The sequence below is a fragment of the Lolium rigidum genome, chromosome 3, assembly GCF_022539505.1.
Source record: "Lolium rigidum isolate FL_2022 chromosome 3, APGP_CSIRO_Lrig_0.1, whole genome shotgun sequence".
In the NCBI taxonomy this organism is placed as follows: Eukaryota; Viridiplantae; Streptophyta; class Magnoliopsida; order Poales; family Poaceae; genus Lolium; species Lolium rigidum.
In genome coordinates, this window is record NC_061510.1 from 344,051,112 (window position 1) to 344,065,581 (window position 14,470).

General features: G+C 45.2%; 3 protein-coding genes across 3 annotated transcripts; 1 reads left to right on the forward strand and 2 right to left on the reverse strand.

The window, feature by feature from the left end:
• The first annotated feature begins 845 nt into the window (after positions 1 to 845).
• Positions 846 to 6,158, forward strand: LOC124703975 (phosphatidylinositol 4-phosphate 5-kinase 1-like). Its single transcript, XM_047236209.1, has 9 exons — positions 846 to 929; positions 1,211 to 2,257; positions 3,281 to 3,448; positions 4,129 to 4,294; positions 4,520 to 4,630; positions 4,717 to 4,904; positions 4,997 to 5,151; positions 5,340 to 5,505; positions 5,785 to 6,158. Exons 1-9 carry the CDS (start codon positions 892 to 894, stop codon positions 6,041 to 6,043), a joined length of 2,298 nt encoding a protein of 765 aa, XP_047092165.1. The 5' UTR covers positions 846 to 891; the 3' UTR covers positions 6,044 to 6,158.
• Positions 6,159 to 6,873: 715 nt separating this feature from the next.
• LOC124700193 (pinin-like) lies at positions 6,874 to 11,091 on the reverse strand. The gene is made up of 10 exons (XM_047232359.1): positions 11,003 to 11,091; positions 10,812 to 10,907; positions 10,658 to 10,717; positions 10,397 to 10,552; positions 10,171 to 10,287; positions 9,632 to 9,703; positions 9,012 to 9,095; positions 8,800 to 8,900; positions 8,399 to 8,483; positions 6,874 to 7,411 (listed from the first exon to the last, which is right to left on the reverse strand). The coding sequence occupies exons 1-10, from the start codon at positions 11,075 to 11,077 to the stop codon at positions 7,049 to 7,051; spliced, it is 1,209 nt and encodes a 402-aa protein (XP_047088315.1). The 5' UTR covers positions 11,078 to 11,091; the 3' UTR covers positions 6,874 to 7,048.
• Positions 11,092 to 12,430: 1,339 nt separating this feature from the next.
• LOC124700194 (UDP-glycosyltransferase 91C1-like) lies at positions 12,431 to 13,912 on the reverse strand. The gene is made up of 2 exons (XM_047232360.1): positions 13,484 to 13,912; positions 12,431 to 13,387 (listed from the first exon to the last, which is right to left on the reverse strand). The coding sequence occupies exons 1-2, from the start codon at positions 13,904 to 13,906 to the stop codon at positions 12,431 to 12,433; spliced, it is 1,380 nt and encodes a 459-aa protein (XP_047088316.1). The 5' UTR covers positions 13,907 to 13,912.
• Positions 13,913 to 14,470: the final 558 nt, after the last annotated feature.

The following is a 14,470-nucleotide window of genomic DNA, read 5'->3' on the forward strand; positions in this document are numbered from 1 at the left end:
TAGCTAGCGGGGCACACGAGTAGGCGCGGCGGAGCGCATGGACGTGGTCAAACACGCTCGATCCCTCCCGGTGGCGCGCTGCCGATGAGCTTCTCCGACTCCCGGCTTCCGGCGAGCTCAGGTACTGTCTCCTGCCTGCTTTGCCTTTGGTCCGCTCGCTTTAGCAGAGCTTCAGGTTAGAGGTTTTGTGAGTGAGTTTGCGTGCTCGTCATCCGGCGACGCAAGCTGAGAGAGCTAGAATTCAGCTGGTTTTCGGGTTCCCCTGCTTTGATCCGTCGTTCAGATTGAGCGGCGTCTCGAGTGGGAATTCGACGAGGATACTCGATACTGTATTGTGTTCTGTTTTGAGGTCCTGATTCGTCAAAGGTGTAGCCTTTTTGTGAGTTGGGTGGCTTAATCCTGCCTCCTTTTGGTAGATAGACAACTGTAACTTTTAGTTCTAAAGAAAAAAAGGATAGCTGTAACTTTCTCCTAGGTAACTTTTGAGAACCATGTTCAAAAGGCGCTTTGGTTTACTTTACTGATGCACATAATACTACCCGCTCATACATGTGACGGGAAGGATCGTGCCCAATTAATAATCTTTGCCTAGGAGTGTAGAAATGCTAGTTCCGTCGCACGACCCAAGCATCCAAGAATCTGCAGCAGAAACTATGCGGTGTCAGCCACAAGCTAGAACTTTTATACACCGTGCACTGAGGCAGTAAAATTATCCTTCTAAAAGCGAAGTTATTGCTTGCATTATGATTATATCAAAATAGCCATACTGCTTGTACCAAGATTATATCTGATGGAATTTACTTGCATGGCGTATGACAGCTTTCTCTGCTTTATTTCAGGTCATTTGGATCACAGTTTTGGGTCTTTTGAGCTATTCTGGTAAGCCTTGAGATGGCCAGTGCAGAGACAAGCAATGAGGACACCCACAGGTGTGCACATTTCCAATATTGGTCTACCTTATTTTTGGAACAAATAACTAGTGCTTCAGTGCTTTCCCTGGATACTGAAAAGCGCATTAAATGTCCCTTCGGGGACATCCAAAAAGCACATTCAATCGAGATCATGATTTGCAACCTCACAATGCGCCATTTATTGCATTGGGGCAAGATTTGTGTTATCTTCAGGAAAGCATGGAAGCACTAATTTGTAAAAATCTGAATACTGGTAATGGATATGTGCTTGTAGCCTAATTATTTTCTTTTCTGATCAGGGGTGATACCCTTCCAAATGGAGACGTCTATGTGGGCAACTTCGATGGGTTAGTTCCTCACGGAATGGGGAAGTATATGTGGACAGATGGAGCCCTTTATGATGGCGAGTGGGATAAAAGCAAAATGACTGGGAGAGGAATAATCCAGTGGCCTTCAGGCGCATCCTATGAAGGCGACTTCCGTGGAGGTTTCATCGACGGAACAGGCACTTTCAAGGGAGTTGACGGCTCGGTTTACAAAGGTTCTTGGAGGATGAACAAAAAGCAGGGAATGGGGACAATGGTTTATTCTAACTCTGACACTTATGAAGGCTTGTGGAATGAGGGTTTACCGGACGGATATGGTAAATATACGTGGGCTGCTGGTAACATCTACATTGGAAACTGGAAATCAGGTAACATGAACGGCAGAGGCGTAATGCAATGGATACATGGTGATACTCTTGACTGTAATTGGCTCAATGGGTTTGCTCATGGGAAAGGTTACTGCAAATACGCATCAGGAGCATGTTACATTGGTACATGGGATAGGGGAGTCAAGGATGGCCATGGCATATTTTATCAACCAGGAAGTAAAATACCCTGTAACCTTGAAGTTTCTGAATGCGCAACAAATAATGATGGTACAAGTGCTTCAAGTTCAAGTAATGTGAAGGCCAAAATTGGACTATTATTTATATTGCAAAATATGTGCAACAAACGGGGACTACGTAGGTTCTTTCATCGTCCCAAGCGCATTTCCAACGGTACAACACCGATTTTTTATGATGATTCCCGAAACCACTTATCACAAGATTTGTGCAATAAATCCTTGTCAAGTAATGAGCGTTTACGAGACTGTGATGTTCATAAGGATCTGGTCTATGAACGGGAATATGTACAAGGAGTGCTTATCTTGGAACAACCAAAAGGCAAAGATTCAGGAATGTTGGACAGTGGTGAAACACAGGAGAATACATGGCAAAAACAAGAGAGAGGACCAATGGAGACTATTTACAAGGGCCACAGGAGCTATTTTCTAATGCTCAATTTGCAACTTGGCATTAGGTGAGTACTGAATAGCTTCAATGTATGGCTACTTTATGTGTCATCTGAATTCTGCCGCATGAATCTGTTTGTTCTGTATGTTCCTTGTTTATTCCATAAAGTGCATATATGTGTTTAGGACTGGTGCATCATCATTAATTGAGATCAGTGGTGGACCTTAGATCAACAATTAGGATGTGTAAAACTACATATTAACGAATATAGAAATCTAGGATGGCCATTTGAAGGTTAATTACTGACCTTAGATTTCATTTCCAATCTGATGCAATTGCAAAAATATTAGAGGGTATAACCGTGTAAGTCCCCACCTTGACCCCAATGAAGCTCCTCCACTGATTAAGATGTGCTGTTAACACATCTAAATGAAGCAAGCTATGTAAGTATGATTGAGTACACAGATTTCATTACTGACCTTAGATTTCATTTCCAATCTGATGCAATTGCAAAAATATTAGAGGGTATAACCGTGTAAGTCCCCACCTTGACCCCAATGAAGCTCCGCCACTGATTAAGATGTGCTGTTAACACATCTAAATGAAGCAAGCTATGTAAGTATGATTGAGTACACAGATTTCAGACGCGAAAAACTTAGTTAATAATTCAAGCATAACATTACTACCTGAAAGATCAGAATTCAGTTTAGTACTGAAGAAAATTAATAAGCAGTTATAATATTTTGTTATCTGAGTCTTAAAAAAAGGAGCCGACGCTAGCACCAGAACCAATCTGGCTCATATTGTATAAATGATAATAATTCTTTCAGAAACAAATGTACTTCAATAAGGCATCACATACTACATTTCCTGGCACATTTATCAAAAAGTGCCTTATTTAATATGCCAATATCCATCCAACCATATTATAACTTCCACCACTCTGCTCTCTGTTCTGATTATTTTATCTATTAGATGGTCATAACTCATATTTGTCAGCACCATTAGTTTGGTGGTGGTTTTTCTTTAGGCATATGTTCATCGTAACAGGCATTTCTATCAATTGACCACAGACGATGCTGTTTTTCAGGTATACCGTGGGTAAAATCACCCCTGTACCTTTGCGCGAAGTTCGTTCAAATGATTTTGGACCTAGGGCCCGGATAAGAATGTACTTCCCTTGTGAGGGCTCGCAGTATACACCTCCACACTGCTCTGTCAATTTCTTTTGGAAAGACTATTGTCCTATGGTCTTCCGGTATGCCTCGTTTCAATTTGCTTATTTTACACGAATTTAAAATTTCATAATGTAGTCTTATTATTCATTCTGATTGGATATTACAACTATAGCTCACCTATCCATAGTTGAATACTAGGACGTGCTGTGCAACTGACAATGGTGAAAGAGTTAGTTTGACCAAATAGTTCATCATCTGTACCAAAAAAAAAGCATAATTTGATGGTCAGACGCCCTGTTTCCATGGTTTTTAAGGCGGTAAGGCGTTCTACACCTGCTCTGACGCCTAAGCGGGCACCTAAGGAGGATGCCTAAGTGCCTAAAGCGGGCAAATTACCAAGGCACTACCAGGGTGCCTTATCGCCTAGTGTCCTAAGGTGGACGCCTTAAAAACCATGCCTGCTTCTTAAAGTAATCTCATCATGTCAGATTTTTACCGTTCCATAAACTAGCAAGAAACTCCTTTTAAAACATTCATGAAGTTTCCTTTGAACAAACATTCATTAGGTATAGTGTAACATGCTTCCTAATTCAGTTTATTTATTTATTTAGTGGTACTGGTATATTATTTGTACAAGCAGTACTGGATGATACAGGCTGAACAGAAAATTGCATCAGCTCTGAGCTTTGCTAGTCTCTTCTGCGTAGTTTTTTCATTCTCTGTACCTTATTATTTGTAATTCTAACAATATGTTTTCCAGGAATCTTCGGGAAATGTTTCATATTGATGCTGCAGATTACATGATGTCTATATGTGGGGGTGATAGTCTAAAGGAGCTTTCTTCACCTGGCAAAAGTGGAAGTATTTTCTATCTTTCCCAGGACGAACGATTTGTCATAAAAACATTGAGAAAAAGTGAACTGAAGGTATGGCTCTCAAGATAGTTTGTCAGGGTGTAGCTTTTATATTTATGATGTTGATGAAGCATCATTACATTTACAACCAGGACAAAAATCTTACACAAATACAATGGTATTTGATAATTCAAATATGAATAAAATGAGCTTTACAAAAATAAAACTGATTCAATATCCTTGTTGAGTGATAAGATATGCCTACTGCAGATTGGTTTGACGTAATACGTCCTGCAGATACTGTTGAAGATGCTCCCAAAATATTACAATCATGTCAAAGCTTATGATAATACTCTCATCACGAAATTTTTTGGCGTGCACAGGATTACTCTGAAAGCTGGAAAAAAGGTACATGGTCACATCTTTGGTACAGTATTGTTGTTTATCTCGTGTGCATTGCCATAGTTAGTTGTCATCTTATGGTGCTATTGTAGGTCCGTTTTGTCGTGATGGGAAATATGTTCTGTACTGAGCTGCGAATTCATCGTAAGTACGACTTAAAGGGCTCTACACAGGGCCGATCAACAAAAAAACAAAAAATTAACGAGAACACAACATTAAAGGATCTTGACCTATCACATGCTTTTCATGTTGACAGACCATGGAGGGAGGCGCTTTTCAGGTAGGTTGTTCCTTTATTGATCTGTATCTGTTCTAGTACCAAGTTAATGATAAATGCAAACTGCTAATTACTACTTGCCCAACGATTTTCAGGCAGATAGCTCTTGATTCTATGTTCCTGGAATCTCAATCCATTATCGACTATAGCATGCTATTGGGAATCCATTTCAGAGCTCCCCAGCACTTGAAGGCTGTCATGCCCCATCAGAACACCCTTGAAAGCAGCGGAATTTCATCTGCTACTGATTGTATGTACCCTACCTCAAGTACTATGTGCAGTACTTAAGTTCCTCTGAAATGATGACCTTAGCTTAAAACAAGGAAGTTAAAACAAATTCCTCAGATTGCGAATTTGTGTACTCTATTATGTTTCTTAGTTTTGTTGTATTGGTAGGATTTCCTAAGAGCAACAGCTTTTCTTTTTCACATTAACTAGGTACCATTCCACCCCAGTCTGAGGATACAAGTTCTTCAAAAAGATTTCTACTAGTCGCTCATGAACCAGGTACGACAGTAGGTGGTTCCCACATTAGAGGAAGCATGGTCAGAGCATCAGAAGGTGGTTACGAGGAAGTCGATCTTGTTTTGCCAGGCACCGGAAGGTAGATTTTCTTGACTTCGTGTTGAGCACTGTGACATCTGTCCATTTTAACTATATTTGAGTGGCCTTTGCATAACAATGGCAGATTAATTCCATGTCACATTTGGACGACAAATTCAGTTTTATTCCTTTTTTCTGATTGCAAGTTCAGTTTTATTCCTATAATTTCTATGAAGATATATTCCCTGTTTCCTTTTTTTTTCTGATAGCAAGTTCTACATGATAATTAACCTTACCCAAGGCAACTTATGTTTCTGATTCTTGCATAATCTATATTCAGGTTCCGCGTGCAGTTAGGGGTGAACATGCCAGCTCAAGCTCGGAAATTGCTGGAGAGCACGGACCCAATTGAGGAGTATGATGTTGTGCTTTACCTCGGTATCATAGACATATTACAGGAGTACAACATGTCCAAAAGAGTAGAACATGCAGTCAAATCGCTTAAGTTCGATCCTCTTTCAATATCATCTGTTGATCCGAATCTGTATTCGAAACGATTCGTAAGTTTCTTGGAGAGGGTTTTCCCTGAGCAGGACTAAATAGAGAGGCCGTGAACAGTACATAGCAGTAACAGGCCATTTTTATTTTTTTTCATGTAAAGGATGAACATATTCTCCACTGGACTTACTTGATAGGCAACATGGTTCTTGTGCAGCTCCAAAAAAAAATTATACTGGTGACTAGTTTTCCTTGTAGAAAGTATCACCGTTGAGCCCTTCCTTTGAGTTGTCTTCGTGTTTCCCGCGATCTCCATTCGGGTCACAGGACGTCAGATCTGATGCGCAATCACTGAAAACGTCAGTTGGCGGTGGGTGACCAGGGAATTATCCAAATAGCCGACTGGTTGTGGCAAAAGACAACGCGTGAAAGATGAACAGGCAATAAGAAAGACAATTAGATAAAAATATACACAGATTAACAACTAGTATCAGTCAATACGAAGTGTTTGGGCATCGACCTGTGCACCCTTCTCCAGTGTCCAACCTATAAAGAGGTCGCTCCTCGCCTAGACAATGTTGGTATATTTGTGTGTTCATGTGTTTGCATATTTGTTCATCTCTGAATGTCAACACCCAGAAAAACGTCAGTGAAGAAGGTAGTGTGTTTGCCCCCTGTTTTATGTGCTTGCATGTTTTCATGACCACGCGCAACAGGAACTTCAAAGCAGGCTGCTGTTGCACAATTTCCGAAGGCATGCATGGCTGATTTTATTACCTACTGCAAACGAGGCACACACTAGAATTCTCAAATGAATTATCATGGAAAATACAGGGCACAAAAGAAATAATTGGCCAAAATTCAGGTGGCGTTTAACCAATAGCAGTAGCTGTCGTATAGCAACAGAGGAAGGGCAGTGACGCCAGAGTACTTAGAAATGACAATAGAATAATGAAACAATCATGTATATGGCATCAACAGCAAGAGATCACATCATTCTGAAAGACAAAAACCCAACAACAATACACGTACACAGTCACAACAGAAGGGCAACTACAACGACATTGAATCGCAATGCCTAAGCGCCTACCTCGCAAATAACCAGCCTACTGTGCTTCGTCAGGTACAGGAGCAACATCAGTAGTCTCTTCAGACGGCTTGGTTGGGTCCTCGCTGACGCCAAGGACTTCATCCATCAGGTAATCTTCCACGGCCATGTCGTCCACATCTTCATCCTCATCGTTGTCACCGTCAGGGATCCGCCGAGCCTTTGGACCATGCTCTGCCCTGTGTGTGTCCAGCTCCTTATCCATTTCCTGCATGTTAGCAGGGACGTTCCCCTTCCGAGCATTCCGGGCATTCTGAATTCTTTCCAACTGCTTCTCGACGTTAGACATATAGTGCTCCTCAACTTGCTTCTGAAACTGGTTCAGCTCAGCCCTACGTACAGACTTCCATTCTTCGAATGTCTGAAATAAATCGATACGAATATGAATTCATCTGGAATGATAGATTTGCAAGACAACTGGTGACTAAATAGAGTAAACCCCTTGTCTCGTATGCCCCCAGGAAAATTGCAAATGCATGCAGAGACTGCGACTAATGATTTTATGTGATGCCTTCATGGTGAATGACCCACCCTTTCTTTGCTCTTAATCAATTTGTTGCATTTGCCAAGGAAAAAACTTCTAACCCGCTAGGCAAGGTCGTTATCCATCATGCTTGTTAAGTGTGACAAAACTTCCAAGTCAAGACTAAAAGGTGTAGTGCTCTACCTTAACTTTCGATGTGCTGACAATAGCTACTATAGCTCAAAAGTTACAGCCATTCTCCACGTTTACCAATGAAAAATTGAAACTTAAACGCCAGCAAGTTCACCAATGAAATTAGCAATTCATCATGGAAAAAATGCGCTTGAACATAATTATACTGCAGTATTTTACATGTGGCTTGATACTCAGATACTTTTAGGCAATACAATTAACATCATTATGAAAATATATTGTGACATAATATCAAGGTATCTCGTACTGTAAAGATCAGCTACAAGCTCGTTATTGTAGTTTCCAGGAGTCGCCATGTTCTTGAGTGAACAGAAACTCTCACTTATCCAGGCTGGTGTTCATACTTCTCTCTCCTCTCATAAATATTTCATAATGGGGGAAATTTCGCAACTCATTGATCCATTCAGCATTCAGCATTCATGAGAAAGGCTACAGCGAGGTACCCTAATGCTTGACTGGTAAATGATCTAATTAACAAGTACAGATAAACATCAAAGCAGCAAAAGACAATGTAAATCTCAAGCTGACATTTTCATTCCGTTCGTACCAGAAGTGCCTCAATATCATCCTCAAACATGTGCAAATTATGATTTTTTTTGGAGTATCAGTTTGGACTTTTGGTTGTGTTGGCTAGTGCATGAAGCTTGACAACTTACAAAGGGAAGAACCTACCTTTTCCTTGGTCTGCTCAACAATAGCTGGATCATCACTTAGTGGTTTGGTTGGCATGTAATAAATAGCTGGTTCAGCTTTTGTCCTGCCAAACACAAATGAAGTCAAAAAAAGGGATCAAACATACTCTATTGAATATGTGTAGAAACCGCTATAGACATCAAACATTAAGATTTGCGTACAATAAGAAACGCATCTTCCCTCAATTTAATTGTCAATATGGATACTTTTGGACCAGGAATAAAAATAACCTGCAGCATGCACAAATAAGAACAGACTAATCAGGAAAGAAACTAGAATTTCCAACTACACAGATAAGCAGCAGAACAGAAGGAAAAAGGATCTTGATCAGGTCAATGGCAAAGTAAAGATTTAAGAATGAAGCAAATCAATGAAGTTACCTTAAGAAATTGGACAGCTTTTTGTGATGCTCAGTCCACTGTAGGTACAACAGCTCCAACCTCTTCTCTTCTGCCTTAGCAGCTACTCGAGCACGAAGTGTCTAAGAAAGAGCACCTCAGGATTAAATCATTTGCAATACCAACACATCAAGTAAAAATATGTGAAATTAAACACAGATGGATATGCCACAGAAAACTGCACAATAGATTACCATATCGCGCCTACGCTTCTCTGCTGCTTGCTCCCGCTCTTGCTGTCGCAATCTTTCGCTGTCCTCGCGGGCCTTTTGATCAGCCTATATTAAACCAACCATTTCATTATTTCCTGATATGTTGGAGCTAATGTTGAGAATATAATCAAAGCTATATTGATCTTCTGTCAGCCACAGAAGCTTTCAAGAGAAAACTCTAAACCATGTTTTCTACAAAACATTAAATTCCTCAAAATTGGAAAAGATCATCGATCTTCCTCAGCTCTCAAGTGGAGTTAAGAATGTTTACAGAACTGTGAATGAATACTGAAACCCATGCTAAATTTTATAGTGAACAGTACATACAGAAAAGAAAAACTATTTGCACACAAGACATGTAGCACTAAACATTTAAAATAGACAGGAAGTAAATTATAACTAAATCATGAAGCAGGAGGTGATTGAAAGGCAAGACCTACAAAAAAAAACTGCAAGCCGCCTGTGTTAATTTATGTACTGCCAGCCAGCTTAGAAAAACAACATGGGACCTGGCCCATAGGCACACTAGACAATTTCCAAATGCATCCATATACATGATAATAATGATCTATATAGCTCAAATGCATAATATAGATAGGTACCTTCTGCTGAGCCTCTGATCGACGCATAAAAGCCTCTGAGTTGGACAATTTTTTGTCCTCTTGCTGAAATTTCTGCATTGGCAAGCATGGGGACGAATCAGGAATCATACAAACTGGAATATCCCCAAAGGTGAACACAACAAAATATCATATATAGATAGACTGCGGAATCAGTAGTGGATACAGAATATCCAGACAAGTAGAACCATACCTAACATCTAGTAAACACAACTAGGAATTAAATTACGTAGGGGTAATTCAATAAAAGAAGTTAAAGGATTTGATGCAGAAAGACCACTACGTTGACAAAAGACGCAGGATAAAAAGTTGCAGTACAGAAATAGAACCTCATGGATAAAAAGTTTACTTGCCTTTGGTACTTGAATTAAAAAAATTGCTACTCAACGGCAGGTTAAATTAACATGTCCATAAATATAATGCTCAAACCAAAGCAATCAAGGAACAATAAAACAATAAAGGAATTGTCACAATTCCTTAGCACATGGATCATGTCATTATACAACAGAAGAACTTGTTACCTCTAGCGTGCCAACAAGGAGCTTCCCTAGCATTCTCCTGTTCCTCCTGACCAAGCTCTGGTCGTCATCCTTGGGAAACTGCCTGGGGAGAGGCTCCGGCAGCGCCTTATCAAGCTCCTGCGCCCAAACGATACCATATAAGCCATCTCCTCCCCTAAAAGCACAGGGATCCCACCGACAAGTACGCACACACACACTCCTCAAGACTCATGTTCCCCTTACTCACCCTCCTTGAAATCCACTGGGTCCCATCCCTCCTGAACCCACCATTACCGGCTCCCCTCCTCTCAGCACCTTCAGCAGCAACCGAACCTCCATTCTCTCGCCCCTCCGCCGCCGCTGCACTGTTCGCATCGTCCTCCTTAGCTTCAGCGCTGTCCACCTTCACACATCAGGCCAAACATAGCAGAAAATGTTAGGGCGTTTGACAAACAAACTGCTAACCAGAACAGGATTGATTGACGAGATTAGAAACGAGGGCTCGTACTTTAACCACGGCAGATAGAAGGCGGCGCTTCGGCTCAGGCTGGTCCACTGGTTCCGGAGCCTGCATCAGAAACAACAAGGGTGGAAGAATCATGTAAAGAAACAGAGGCGGGACGAGAACGAGAAGGAGGAGGAGATGTGGGCGAGAGGCGCACGGGTCTCTGGAAGCCGCGGAGCGGGCGGGGGCCGCCGGGGCCGGTGGGGGGAGCGCCGCGTCGCAGGCCGCGGGGGTCGCGCAGGCGCTCGCTGATCTGCGGGAGGGGGGGCGGAAGACGGGAACAGACGGGTCAGGGGAGATGCCTCGACGGAAGGTTGGTAAAAGAGGGTAGGAGGGAGATGGGGGTACCTCGCGGTGCTGGCGCTGGAGCTCTTGGAGCTCGCGGCGGATGTCCTCGGCCGTCTTCTCCGACGCGGCGGCCATCGTCGGCGGGGAAGAAGGGTTTGGCTGCGGCGGGGATGGCGGCGGGGCGGATGCGTTGGGCGGTTCGAGGTTTGGGTGGCCTCGACCTCGACTGACTTGTAGGATGCGGAACCTGGCTGCGAGTGATCTCCGCCGTTGGATCTTCGCGTGCACCGTGCACGGTGGTTCCGTTTCCGTTGCGGTCGGGCCGTGGTCGATGAGCAAGGTCGGACGTTGCGGTCCGGTCGGATCAGTACGCTAGGTGCGATTGTTCCACATGTACTATCCCATTTGGAGGATACCCGTCGTCCTTAGAGCATCTCTAGCAGATCTCTATATCGGCCTCGAAACGCAGCTTCAGATCGATATAGGGCTTCGACCGTTTTTTGGTCAGATCAGATCCCGCATCGATGGTCTGGTCTGGAAAACGGATTAAGGCCACAGCCCAAAACCGCGAAAAGCCCACATATATGGTGGTCGGCGAGGCGGATAGGGGCCAACCTTATCCGCTCCTCCGCCTCCCGTCAACGTCAGATATGGTGGTCGGCGAGGCGGAACGGAAGAGCATGCACACCGGCGGGCTTCCGACGACGCACGGACCGGGGAAAGGCCTCAATTTGGGCCGATGAGCTCTGGGAGAAGGCGGCATGCAGATGGGAGAGGGAGAGGGGCGGCGGCTGCTCTGTGGTGATGGGTGCGTTTTTTTTAGATGGTCATGGGTGTGTTGACGAAGGATGGTTTTGGCGAAGCGTTTTTTCGGGAGTCACGGTTTGCGGGACGACGAAGCGGAGCGACGGACGATGAAAAATATGGTCGTAGTGGTGGGTGGACAGAATAGGGAACATATTCCTCCTTTTTAAGTTGTGTAGAAAAATTTCTCCAAAACAACATCTCTCGAATGAAACACAAACACTATTGTCGTCCTGTCCAACAATCATAGTGAGATCCTGAGCTTTTATCCTAGAGACGGTCCAATCTCCAAACAATACCTTCAACAATGAGCTTGTCAAATGCTTGAGTATTTTAAATCTCGGATTGCATTCGCACCAGTTCACATTAAATTTCAGTTAGCTGATCTGATGTGCATTATCACACATGATCTCACATGCATCATTCGACTAAGCCACAAGGCCCATGTATGCTCGGTGCGAAAAATTTATAAGAAAAAAAAACCACGTTTATCATTCCTCAAGTGCGACAGATGCTGTCCGGAGCAATCACATGCATCGCAGAGGGTCGAACTTTTAAAATGTAGTATGGAACTAGAAAACTCGTGTCGATTCACGCGGGATTTCAAATTGACATCGTGATGCTGCTTAAAAAACTTCTCCCACTATGCTCTCGGTCAACGAGCAGCAAGATTCCCCAAAAGCTTCACTCCTTGTAAGATCTCAGACGCTGAATAAACCCGTCGATGCACCTTTCATGGACTTTGTTGTCCGCCACAATCTCCTGCATCTTCTTCGCGTTGGCCACGAAGATCATCCTGCTTTCTTCCTCGACGGCGACGGCCCGAACCGCTGTCGCGACGCCATCTCGGTCGAACGAACCATCGGTTTCATTCCTCTGCACCTGCACCCCGACCTGTCTCCCCTCCATGAGCCGCGCGTTAGGCCCTTGGTCGCCGAAGATGGGTAACATGATCAGCGGATGCCCAAAAAGGAGCCCTTCGATGGTGGAGTTCCACCCGCAGTGCGTCAGGAACGCGCCCACGGCGCCGTGCGCAAGCACGCTGATCTGCGGAACCCACCCGGTCACCACGAGCCCGCGGCCGTGCGTGCGTTCCTCGAACCCCGGAGGGAGGACGTCGCCGTCCGGCACGCCGCTGGGCTTCCGCAGAGCCCACAGGAAGCGCGTCCCGGCGAGCTCCAGCCCGAGGGCCAGCTCGTGCACCTGCTCCGTGCGCAGGGGCACCTCGCTCCCTAGGGCCACGTACACGACCGACTTGGCCGGCTGCACGTCGAGCCAACGCACGGTGGCGTCCTCCCCGTCCTTGCTGACGCCGCGGCCTCCCTCGGGTGATGGCGGCAGGAGGCCAAGGGGGACGACCGGCTTGCCGCCGAGCGTCGCCAGTTGAGGGAAGCTCTCCGGCTCCCACTCGAGACAGCTCCGGATGACGACGAGGTTGCACCTCTGGAGCGTCAAGGAGACACGCTCGGCGATGGACATCCCTGACTCGCGCAGTGTTCTCGCCAGCTTTCTCCTCTCCACCTCGAACCTTGGCGTCCCTGCTTCCGGTTCTCCCTCCCAAGACGCTGCTTGCTTGGCCACGTTGGCGGCCCAGGTGGCGGTGATACTTGCAGCAGCCAGAACCAGCATCGCGCAAGGAACCTAGTGCAAAAGTAGTACAGGCTGGTTAGTATACAACAGGAGGCGGAATGGATCCAGTTACTGAAAACAAATTGAGCTGATTTGCTTTCGTTGTACCTTGTGCTCAATGGCGGAGGCGGAAGCCCAGTGGTGGAAGACATCGACGATGATCCAGTCCGGTTTCTTGGCACCCTCGGCGCATACGGCGCCCATGAACTCCCAAAATGGAGCGGCGAGGCCGTCGAACGCCTTGCGGTGGAGCTCGAACTGCTCGTACGGGACGTCGTTGGTGGACTCGGCGCCTTCGGGCAGCCCTTCGACGTGCGGGAGCGGCAGCGCGACGAAGTCGACTAGCGGCGCCACGGCTGGCCGGACCGGCGGGAGTCGCGCGATGTTGCGCGGCGTGGAGACGAACGACACGCGGTGGCCCCGCGACGCCAGGCGCTCGGCGAGGTCGAGGCAGGGCAGCAGGTGGCCGAAGGCGAGCCACGGGCAGATCACGACGTGCAGCGGCGAGGAAGAGGATGAGCTGTTGTCCATGGCGGCGACAGGACACGCCCGGCCGCTGAACTGGGCGAGCAAGGGCCAAAGGGGAAATCTGGAGCTGACGTTCCGTGATGAGCCAAAGTCACCGGAGTACGTACTAGGCAACTGCCTGGTGTGGTGCCGGCTTTGAATTCGTAGTGTCCTGCCACAAGACAACGTCACGGATGATGGAAACTTAAACATAAACAACAGAAAGTTCCGGCAGTTTGCTCCTTTTTCTGAAGGAAATCTGAGTTTACTCGTTTCAAAATAGCACTAGAGTGTTCCAGCCTTCCAGATGGCAGAGGGGTGTCCAAATTGCATCCACCTTTCCCGGCTTCTGATATGGACGTCGTTATTTTACAGTCGACGGAGGCAATGACATGATTGTTTTCTGGTGTTCAGTGACTTGAAGAGGAAGCATGCATGTTCGGGTATTGTAAAAAATGCTTGCGAATTAGAAGTTGATGACTTGATGTGAAGAAAAGAGGGGTGGTGGAGGGTCCGGGGTGTTCGAGGAGAGCTGTCCAATTGGAGTAAAAATGTGATAAAAAGACAAAACTAGCCATTGTGATGAAA